At 33.2% G+C, this 12,189-nt stretch overlaps 1 protein-coding gene across 8 annotated transcripts in view; it reads right to left on the reverse strand.

Annotated features, from left to right (window-relative positions):
• LOC106465279 (protein FAM13B-like) overlaps nucleotides 1–12,189 on the reverse strand; it is a 49,126-nt gene that overhangs the window by 29,944 nt on the left and 6,993 nt on the right. For 6 of the 8 annotated variants that reach the window (XM_022393139.1, XM_022393141.1, XM_022393144.1 and 3 more), the window contains exons 2-7: nucleotides 11,258–11,673; nucleotides 8,913–8,998; nucleotides 2,482–2,674; nucleotides 1,798–2,007; nucleotides 1,318–1,498; nucleotides 95–287 (exon numbers count right to left, since the gene is read on the reverse strand). In XM_022393139.1, the coding sequence (XP_022248847.1) occupies nucleotides 95–287; nucleotides 1,318–1,498; nucleotides 1,798–2,007; nucleotides 2,482–2,674; nucleotides 8,913–8,972 (837 nt within the window). In that variant the 5' untranslated portion in view covers nucleotides 8,973–8,998; nucleotides 11,258–11,673. Of the gene's footprint in view, nucleotides 1–94; nucleotides 288–1,317; nucleotides 1,499–1,797; nucleotides 2,008–2,481; nucleotides 2,675–8,912; nucleotides 8,999–9,512; nucleotides 9,610–11,257; nucleotides 11,674–12,189 lie in introns of those variants that run through there. The other 2 variants (XM_022393142.1, XM_022393140.1) reach the window with 2 other exon arrangements.

Below are 12,189 nucleotides of genomic sequence, written 5' to 3' on the forward strand. Positions count from 1 at the left end.
ATATATTGCAGATGGAAATTTAAAAGTTTTAAAAAGTAAATGGATATATAAAATAAATACGTAATCCCTGTTTATAGCTATGAGTAACACGTACCATAGGTTTAACTAAATTATTTGAATGTAAACGTACATTCAACGAGTCAATTTTTCTTCTCAGTGGATCTTCTTTTTCTCTAAATGCCAGCTCAGCATCCCCTCCAAAAATTGTACTGTAATCACTTATGAAGAGACCTATCAACTGGTTAGTAATCAGCTGGTTTTTACAGGTATCCTCTTCATCAGCAAGTCTGTAAACATCAAAAGTTTCTTTTCCAAAAGATAATGACTTTCATTTTTCAATATCTAAATTTTTCTTGGTTGAAAAGTATTCAATAATTCAAATTTCACTCTAATCAACCCTGACCCTTACTCATACAATAAAAAAAAAAATTTATATACGGTCGCAATTTAGGCCATACTACCTTCCACTGGTCCACGTTTTTTTTCTTTTTCTTAGTGATTTTAGTAAACTCTTTGCACTTTCAAATCATGAATTTCCAGTTGTATGTATTTATTAGTTGTCTTACATTAAAAAAAATTATGTAGGCAGTTTCAACTAAGTTATTTAATGTGTTTCATGTTGTCAACTCGGTTCTGTTTATACTCTCATGCTTTACTTCAACTTCCTGCAACAGATATGACAAAAGACAGGAAGACATGTCTGTAAAATTTTACAAGTCAGTGCAAACTAACTGAAATTACTTGCTGGAATGCATAATGTAGGTTGACAGTCAATTTTCACAGAGTTTAAAAAAATATTGTGCTACTGGAAAGGTTCCGCTTTAAAGATTGAAACAATTCCATCTTTTCCTCAGTGTTTTAATTAGAAATTACTAAATGTGCTAAACAAAAGATCCAGAGAATCATATGCAACTAGTTAGCTATGCAAGAACAATAATGCCTACATCAAATGTACAAGAGTTTAGGAAACTGTACTATTATCATAGGACTCATAGTTAGTGAAGTCGTGATTTTTGTTCCCTTCTTTCTAGGATATCAAATACTTTAAAAACAAGTTATGCCTAAGAGGATTAGTGTCAATGGAGACATTAAATTTGAAAAGATTTTTTTTTCTAATCTCCAGTGGTTTTAAACTGAGAACAAGAGTGTAAGTTGAATTTTTATGTTTACCCCTACCCGTAGCCTTTTAAGTAACATCCATTCTTTAAATGGTCCTAATTATGAAAACAATTTAAATCTACAAGTTAGACAATTTTTGCCAGTAACTTTCCTTACCACAAAAAATTACATTTTAATTCCTTCATACTTTTGACCCACCTGAATATCTCTGGTCCCAGAACAAAGCACATTAATGCACTCAGTTTATTTTCATTATGCTGTTGATTTGCACGTACGATAAAACTGGAGATAAACTTCAGTGTGTTGAAATTCTCAAAAGGCAGCTCTTCTACAACATATTTCAACTTCAGAACACAACCCTCCTTGTCTCTTTTGATATCTAATTTTCGTTTAAAAAAACAAAATAAAACATGGTTGACAATAGTAAGAAAGGCAAACAGAACTATGCTACAAGTGTATTTATATATATTAAAACATGAGTAATTCTTTTAACATCAGAATCAAAGAGAAAAAAAATAGACAATTAGTCAAAATAAAAACTAATTTGTTTTTTTACCATTTTCTTTATGAACTTTATTTAGAAATATTGACATACATGAAACAAGCATCAATATTTCCATTGAAATTAAACCTACTGAGGATCAATTCACTCACTGGCATTACCAGCATTTACATTACCTTGAACTGCACGAATACAAGCAGCAAAAAGCCCCTTTGGAACAACAGGATCTGGAAGTTCTCTGAAAAACATCTTCAACAACATCGTAGCACTAACCACATCACACTTTGTTTCAAGGGGAGCATCTCCTGTCTCATCAAAGGATGTCCTCAGGCATTCTACAAGCTGGGCATTTCCCAACGTCGGATGTAGATCTACATCGTCCAAACCTGTTATTGTTAATTTTATAAAACTCAGAAATTTGAGCCTACTGGTGGAACTTTTCTTGAAGTTACACAAAAGCATTTTTAACAATAAATTAATGCAGTCTAACACCAAAAATGTAGTGACTGCTGCATAAAATATTTGCATAACAACCACATCATGGGTGGTTTGAGCACCTAACTGAAATATTTAAGACATACAAGACTCATGTTTCCATAATTTAGCTCAGCAATACTAATGTAATATGAAGTATAGAAACCTAAAGCTAAAAAGTTACGAGTTTTAACTTTTGATCACAATATCTAAAAATCGTTACGTATATTTGAAACTGTTTAATGGTGATGCACAAGGTGCTTGCATAGCCTGATATTTTTCATTTTAAACAAAAATGTTCATTACCAACTAATTTCCTTTTCATTATAGATTCTTTAAATATAAATATATAGGTAAAAGCATGCAGGAATGAATTCAAAATTTACCTTTTTCTTCAATAAAATAACAAATTCTTATCAAAACAAAAGGAATGGAGCATTCTACCAGCGTTTTCTCAACTAATTTAGTCAGTGGAATTCCAAAAGTCTTTTGTCGAATGGCTGAGATGTCAGTAGTGAAGGATGAAACAGTTAAATCTGGCACGTCATCCAGTTTTTCTCTCTTATCACTTTCAAGATCCTAAATTTAAAAATAAAAAAGAAGGTATTTACTTAGTTTTCTCTAATTCAGTAGTATGAAACTTTGTAACTCAATACAAGTGCATTTACAATAATTTTCTATTACAAACTTATCTACAAAGAAATATTCATGATGCGTTATTTTAAGTACTGTTGCAAATTAAAGACTGAACTAACTTTGGTTATCAGGCCTAGCCATTAATGTGTCATTACTTCAAATAACATTCATTATCTCTGTTCAAATGTAAAAAAAGAAATAACTAAGTTTTTCATGGAAACTTAATCTCTGATAATTTCAGCTTCTTGTGATTTTTCAGTTCCATAATATAATCTTGAGATGGTTACTGTAGACATTTTCAATTCTGTATCAACTTTTATTGAATATTTTATACTTTTTTTTTTAAATATTTGACTTTGTAAATGAACTGTTGTAAGCTATATTTACTTATATTTTAATTTAGTTGTTTGCTAGAGGAAACTGCTAACATGGTGATACATTTAGAAAGTTTATAAAAGTAGTCCTAGAATACCTAGCATGATCTTAAATTTTAATGATCGAGATACTTCACAAAATATCCATAAACAAGGATATATTACAAATAAAAAAATCAGTGAAGCATTGAGTCAAGTTTCAGTTCTTGTAGCAATTGAAAAGTTAGTGAAGTATACAGATCAGTGTGGGTTCTCATGCATATTAAGTTACTTGACTGATTATCCATGAAACTGTACAAGTAAATTTATTTTTGTTAGCTGTAATACCATTAGCGAATTAATTTCTGTTGTAAGTGAAATTATTTGTGAACTAGGGCCTACAATTTTCTACAGGTGATGGTAATTTATAGCAAACGTTAAAGAGGAAATAAAGTGATATGTAATCATTACATGGACTGGACATCAGATTCTTTTCAGATAATTTAAAAGAACCCAATGAACGACAGAAATAATAAATATTACAACATTGTTGTAGAAGTGGGATTATTTTGGTAAAAACAAATAACTCAGTTTAATTTCAACATGACAACCAGATCCAGAAATGATATTGAAGCTTTTCTAAAGATGATGAAACAATTAAATAGAGGTGTCATGAAGAAAGAGTGAAAATTAGAGGAATATAGAAAATTAAAAGACTAAGAAAAAGAAACAGAAAATTATAACACCATGAACAAAGAGACAGGACTTAAGAGAAGAGTTAAAAGGAAGAGATGGAATATTTATAGAAGAACTAAGAACAAAAATAAATGATTGAATACAAGATTGATCAAACAATTGGAGATGTACAGAAGGATTACAACAAACAAGTACTTAACAACTGTAATGACAGAACTGAAGAAATACAGAAAGAGATCACTAAGGTAGAAAAGAACATCAACAACAGAATAAAATATCTGGAAAAAGAATTGCTGAATGCAAAAAATAAACCAGCCACACCTCTTTCTACATCTGCCCAATAATTCCAACCTAAAAGATCATCTATTACAAAATATTAAAAAGGAGAATTATTTGGTCTACACCCATTACCATATACTGCTGTGCCATCTGTTACTGCAGGACCTTCCTGGACTACTCATGACATTACCAAATCCAGTTCTAGAATTTAGCTCACTAAGTTAACAGCATTGCCCAATTGAGAAACCAATGAATTATGAAGGAAAAGTACCACATGAGGCATACCAAGCACAGTTCAAGATTTCTGAAGTGAACAGATGGAATATTGAACAACAAGCTAGCTATTCATCTTATTGCCCATTTAAAAAGACCACCTTTAACAACATTAGTAACAATTGAGCTAAGAGCCATAACAATTAAAAAGCATTGGTAGCTGCATTATCCAACAGGTTTGGACTACAGGAAACATCAGAATGAAGTATCCAGAGCAAAGTTTCAGAATAAGGTACAGAGAAAAGAAGAGACATTATTCAAACTTGCAGAAGAGTTGGAAAGGCTTGACCAATTATCTTACACAGATGCTCCATGTGAAATGATGGATTTGTTGGCATGCAACTAATTTACAGATGCCATAACAGATAAGGATACGAGAATTGTGCTGCAGCAAAGTAGTGTACATCTTTAAAGGAAGCTTTGCAGTTGGTGATGGAACATAGAATTCACTTAAGTCACAGATAAACCACTGAAGACACCATCTCGATGTTATGTGATCATCAAATCAAGTAATATTAAAAGCTCAACTCCACCTGACAATAGTTTAAAAGAAGTAAATGGATTAGTTAGACAACTAGTTACACAGAACAGAGAAAATAAACCACAAAACAATAGGTGTTTCATGTGTAACCTGAAATATCATACTGCCAGGGCTAAACAGGTATTAGGAAAACAGGAATTGGCTGGACTTGTGGGAGGAGAGGGCAAAGTCAAAATCAAGGGATGATGGACCCACCTTAAAAGTTATGCCATTACAGTCAAGAGAATAGGCAAGCTCCCACAGTAAGATTTGATGGGTTTAATATTTGTAAGATTAGTTTTAAGCCATTTTGCAGACTTGCAGCTACATATACTCTACAAGACTGCATCAGTCTCTCTGAAAAACCTGCTGCCAGCATTACCAGCAGGAGGCAACAGGTTAACCCCCCAATCACACTGTGTCAGGGCTAGGGGGATGTCAGCAAAACCGCATCAGTCTCTGATGACCCGAGTGAGAATTGCCATGTCCAATATCCAAGAAGTCACCATGGTAGTGACATTTTACAATATTTAGCTACAGGGTAGGTATCTAGAGATTTTAAGTAAAGCTGCTGACAAACCTGGTAACTTTTATTGGAATTTAAAATTAAGTGTAATAAGTAGTGTGAAATTGTGAAGTAGATAAAAACAAAAAATTTGTAAATTCATATACATATGCTAAATGAATAAAGAAATACGTTTCTCATTTTCCAGAGAACAAATGCCCCCCCCCTTGCCCCTGCAGATGCCCATGCAACAAAGTTTAGCCAAGCATACTCCATCTGCCCCAAATTAGATAAGAAGATCATTATTTAAAGAAAGTAGTCCACGAGTCCACAGGTTTGTTGTTGAGAAGCCTTGCAGTATGTTGATATACACTGGTTCTCTAACTATGATAGTTTGACATGATTTGCTAAAGAAAAGTAGGAAATTCCCTTTGACAATTATGAAAGAAGATGAATTGATGCAAACAGCAAGTGAACATAAAGTTCCAACAGCAGGAAAGTTGGAAGATACCCTTACTGTAAGAAACTTCGCCACATCTAATGATGTGTGGATAATTGATATCAAGGAAGAGTTCACACTGGGAATTGACTTTATGCAAGATGACTTCCACTTGCAAGACAAGTTGTAACTTTCAAAAAAAAGATAGAAGCCATGAAGGAACAAGGAATAGCAGAATCAAGTATTAGTCCTTTGGCATCACCTATTATACTTGTGAAGAAAGATGGATCCACTAGGTTCTGCATGAACTGGAAGGTTAATGAGGTCACAAGGAAGGATGCCTAACCACTAACTGACAAGGATTGACTAATTTCAATGCTCTATCTCGATAAAAATTATTTTCAACATTAGTTCTTAAGAGCAGATATTGGCAAGCAAAAGTTAACAAAGCAAGAACAGAGATAACAGCCTTTACTACAGCAAATGGATTATGGCAATGCACCTACCACATTTAATGGAGTTTGTTCTGTTTGAACTACAGTAGAGCCTCGTACTCATTTACTTATATGACATAATTGCACATGAGAAAACTGTTGACAAATGTGTATGATAGACTAAAGAAAGTTCTGGATTGGTTAAGGAAAGAGAATCTTAAGCTGAATCCCAAGAAGTGTGAATTATTTCATCAACAGTAGAGTTTCCTGGAACATATAATGGCAAAGAGGGAGTGCCTTCAGATCCATTGAAAAACTATCTGTCTAGAATCAGCCAACACAGAAGAACCTGCATGAGATTAGGGGATTTCTTTATATTGTTTATATAAGATCATTCTCTAACATGACTCATCCTTTAAACAAGTTTCTTGAAATGCCAAATAAGTTTTATTCGACTGCTCCTTGTGAACAAACATTCAACAAACTGAAGAAAGAACAGATAATTACTCTGGCAAACAGCCACTCCATACTGCCTAAAAGACAATGTATATAACCAAAGATGTGACATCTCCAAGTGAGGATGAAGAATTAACATGGTCCAACACTCAAATGAAAGATACTTCAGCAAAAGATACAAGTTTGAAACCAATAATCAAGTGAATCAAGAATAAAGCAGGAAGATTTTCATGGCAAACAGCCACTCCATACTGCCTAAAAGACAATGTATTAGGCACAGTGGGATTCATTTTATTTCCAAAAAGCTCATGTTGGTGATCAGAAGATATTCAGTCTTTACATTCTCATGGACACAGTCATCTTCACAATCTTCCAATGGCTGGAAACTTGTGTTAAAAAGACATTGAAGTAAGTAAGAGAATGCTTCTATTGGTATGGGTGCCAGGAATATGTAGAGAATTGATGTAAAACATGTAAACTATGCTGTGAGCAAAATGGTCCACAAAAGAAGCAACAGGAGCAGTAACAGTAATATTGTGTTGGAGCACCACTTGAGAGTTGCTTTTGATGTGCTTGATCCTCTGCCACAGAGTAACCATTGGAATAAATACATCATGGTTTTGATGGACTATTTCATGAAAGAGCCAGAAGCATATGTCATTCCTAACCAGAAATTTATCAATCTTTTACAAGATTTGATGTGCCCATGAAACTTCACTCAAATGAGGGATAAAACTTTGAATCAGCCTTGTTTGCAGAAATGTGTCAGATTATTGAGACAAAAAAGACCAGAATAAAAGCCCTTTATCCATTTTCTGACAGTATGATGGGGAGATACAATTGGAAGTTATTAAATTAATTTGCCATTTATGTGTATGAATACTGGAAAATGTGGGATCAAGGTCTCCTACTGTTACTGATGAATTATTACACAGCAGTACATGAAACTACAAGCAATACACCATTTGAGAAAAAACTTAGATTACCATTGAGCCTTCTGTACTCTGGCACAGAAAATATTCACTCAACTAGTCTTAGGCAGAATATGCAGATTAAGGAACACCACCGAGATCATATACGGCTTTATCCTAGAAAGACTTAAATGAGCTAGTGATGAAATTAAAATTTGCTATGATGTTAATGCTGATAAGAATGGATTTCATTAAGGTGACATAGTATGGCTGTACAATGCCCAGAAAAGAAACTCCAAAGTTAATAAGCAGGTGTTGGGAAGGGCCATATGTTGAATCATTGATATGGTTTATAAAATCCAGAGGGTCAGGTGATCCAGACCAAAGGTCATCCACTGTGATAATCTTTAAGAGTATGACAGTGAGAGAACAGCCAAATGGATAACTCCAGAGAAGAATTTATCAGCAGAAAGTCAACTTGCAGCTGAGGAGCACAAGGTTCCTGCCAAGACAAATATAGTTAAGAAGAGAGCCACCAGTGGATTTACACAGCCACCTACCCACAAGAACAATCCAAATGACAGGACAACAAGTGATGACAAGGGACAAGAGGTTATCCCATCTGACTGCCATAACCTCCTGATTGTTAGGATTTCAAAACTGATGAAAGGGGTGGTGTTATAAGCCATATTTTCAATGTTTTAATTTAGTTGTTTGATAGAGGGAGCTACTATCATGATGATACTAAATTTATAAAGTTTATAAAAGTAGTTATAAAATACCTAGAATGTTCATGAATGTTAATGATCAAGGCATTATGAAATATCTGGAAACAAGGATAAATTATAAATACAAGAATCAGTGAAGCATTAAGATAAGTTTCAGTTTGTTCAGTGATTTGGAAAGTTAATGAAATATTCACACATGTTAGTTCTTGTGCATATTCAGCTACTTAATTGATTAGTCATGAAATTGTACAAGTAAATTTATTTTTATGTTAGCCACAGTGTCATCAGCGAGTAAATCTGTTAAAAGTGAAAACTATTTTTGAACTAAAGCGTACAGGTGTGCACATGTGATATGAATCTATAGCAAATGTTAAGGAAGAAATAAACTAATTTGTTATCATTACGTGGACTGAACTTTGAATCATTTTCACCAAATAATTTAAATAACTCACTGATATAACAATACAGATGGGGTTATTATCTAAGCCACATGTATCGTTTTCAGTAATTTAGGATTGAAAGCCAAAAGCATGCATATAATAGTGTCACCATAAAAAAAAGGCAACTAAAAACATTTGAAAATCTACCTGACGAAGAATCACAGTGCTATACGATTGCCTACATGCTGACCCCAGTGGCTTCCTCATCTTCCACTTGATGCTACTGAAATACTCTAGAAAAAAAATATGGTTACCCTTGGTTGTAGAATTTTGTTTATCAATAAAGAGGACTACGTGAGATAAAGAAATGGACAAACTCAAGTTGTTATAAAATTAACAGCAGTTTCAAATGGTCATTTTTACATTAAATTTAAAAACATTATTCCCAAGGTATTATGTAACTTGACACTACACAAAGTACTAGTTTGAGCTAAAGCTTTTGATAATTCAACGAGGTTAAGGCTTATCACATGCATCACATTTAAAAAAAAAAGTCTGTCATTCTCAAATTTCTTTACGACGTGTTTCTTCTACGTTCTTTTAATCAAGGCAAGACTTTTATAAGCACGGGTTAGGTATACAACACCAGCAATTCTAAACATACGATATTATATATCAGAATAGCTAGAAAACAATGATCATGTACAGTCACACACTACTCTATATCAGTTACATCAAATATACATTTTATATATATATATATATTAGCTAAATCAGTTTTCGGGATTGATAGTCCTTAATACTTACTAATTTTAAAAGGTATTGGTAAGTCCAGTCGTGAAGTTTTAATACAGAATACAAGCTAATGCACATGGTAAACTCTACAAGGAGCTGAAACAACGCACAATAGTGTCTTTCGATGCTGTACACGTCTTTTATTCAAAATATTTGTTTACTTGCCAGAAACAAGCAAAAACAAATGCATAAACGCACTCACGCTCAAAGCCAGGTGACTTGACTGCCCTCCCCCACTTGTATATATTTTCTTCATCCCAAGCTTCACAGTTATAACGAGTTTGGCACGATGCCAAGCAATCTTAATAAAGGTGTTATAGAAAAAAGCAAACTGAATTTCGGTGATTTTACCAGGTTCCAGCACCAAAAGAAAATCAAACTATATCGAAGTCTTATTGAATTACTAATTTATACTTACTGAAACTTCTCTGATAATTTTCCTAATCTTACTTCAACCTGTACTACTGAATGAAAACAATTATCTTAGATCTACATAGTTTTATTTCAAAAAAAAAAAACTTTCATGTATTATTGATTCCGCGAATGTGTTACTCGTTCTCACTCAACAAACTTTACTTCTTGCAAGCCTAAAATAAACTTGGAAACATGTAGTAGTAAAAACCGGCGCAATAACGATGTCAGTTACTTTTTAAAAATAAATCAGTTTCTCATAAAATATCCAGATTCAAAACCATTAAATATTTAACAACCGTTCACTTTTCAACAACTAACGGTTCTAGAAACTTAATACAACTATATAGGTGCTTACATTTGTGATGTAAAATTGTGTTTCATTCCCTCAAGAATTATCTTGATAAAAGGTTTCCAGGGTAATATTAATATTTGTAAATAAATGATAGTTTTTTTTCTCTCGATCTCAGACAAGATTGATATTATATGTACTTAGTAACCAACGGAGACAAATACTCTAGTCCCATGCAACTTAAACCGGTTGCTACACATTAACAAGACATGTATCAATACTTTTTTGTATATGGGTGCAAGTGAGAGTGTGTGAATATTCTGAGAACACACACACACGATCGTGGCCGCAGTTACGGAAGGGGATAGCAGTTTCGTGTACGGAACATTCTGGTATGCACGTGTTCAGGTGTGTGACTTAGCGGATAGGTGAAACTAAGTAATACTGAGTAAAATGTCATCATATTTCTACTATATTTTTTACCCCCGTGGATCCTGTTGCATGGAATTATAAGTCTTTCTTACAAACGTTTGACAAAGTCTGTCCACACTAACAGTAAGAGGTCATAACTAGTGAATCAATAAAGGTGAAACATATCGTAATAAAGTTAAAGCATTGTATGAAAGTTCACTGGTCGTTTAGCTAACAAATTAATGATGGTTTTAAACAGATAGTTTTAAAACAATTACAAGTGTAACATGGGCTCATATACTAGAAAATGTTCAGTGTTCCTATTATCCATAACAGTTTTAGCTAACAAATTAATGATGGTTTTAAACAGATAGTTTTAAAACAATTACAAGTGTAACATGGGCTCATATACTAGAAAATGTTCAGTGTTCCTATTATCCATAATTTTCTAAACAATTCATAATAATACTAGTGTTTTGTGTTACTCCAGCAATAACGCTAGCCGACATTTAGTAAACACAAGTTTTGTTTTATTTTAAATTACAGAATAAAATTTAAAGCAGTTTTAATTACACAAGAAAATGCATACATGCATTTATGATAAATAGTTTTCATATATATATAAAACATAAATATTACTCACCACCAAATGTCAGCGGCTAGCTGCGGGTTTACGACGAATTTCACAATGCACAGTAAGCCACCGGCTGCTGAAAAAAAAATCTTAAAGACTCACACTTAGATTATGTGAATAAATCCTGCGTTAGACAGTCTTCGTGGTTTATATTTTACAGACCTGAATTTTATAAGGGCTGTACTGGATTAACATCTGCTAGAATTAGATTCAATGCCTGGCGAATAAACATGGTAACGACCTTTTTATGGTTGCTTCAGAAACCGACAAGACACTAATCTCAATGACAGCATTCGTAGAAAGACGCTTCTCCTATAGGTGAAAGTAGCTCGTTGTAGCCACGTTCGGGAGGATGCTAGTACAGGTGAACGTAGCCCGTCCAAGTAAAATTCAGCATGTAAAACCTCAAAATCAGAAGTCGAATTCTGAAATGTAACAAATTTCGATTATGTCATTACATACACACACACTAAATTTTAGATTATACAGATAACGACAGAAAAATTACCTGACTATTCATCTACCACAGTGTGCGACACAAAGTTCACTACAGAACAAAAAAAAAAACAGCCCAAAACAATTTTAATAGAATACCAAAGAACCGTGAATAGTTTTGTTAGTTTCATTTTCATCAACTTGCCCCATCTCAGACACTTATGTTGTACGTTTTAAAATAATTATTCGTTCATTGTTAATTTTTAGCCTGATTCTGGATCGATTTCAATATTTCAATATATATATATATATATAAATAAATAATTTTGTTTCAATTTTCCTTTCCGTGATTTGACACATTTTAGAACAGATTTCTAATTTGTGAATTTCAAATTTGCTAAAAGATTCAGTTAAAGAAACTTTTATGAGAGAGATGTAGCTGGGGGAAAAAGTTCCATATGGCACCCCCACCCAAAAATTGTAGAATTGCCTGGATAAAAAAAGAT

The sequence above is a fragment of the Limulus polyphemus genome, unplaced genomic scaffold, assembly GCF_000517525.1.
Source record: "Limulus polyphemus unplaced genomic scaffold, Limulus_polyphemus-2.1.2 Scaffold1893, whole genome shotgun sequence".
NCBI lineage: Eukaryota > Metazoa > Arthropoda > Merostomata > Xiphosura > Limulidae > Limulus > Limulus polyphemus.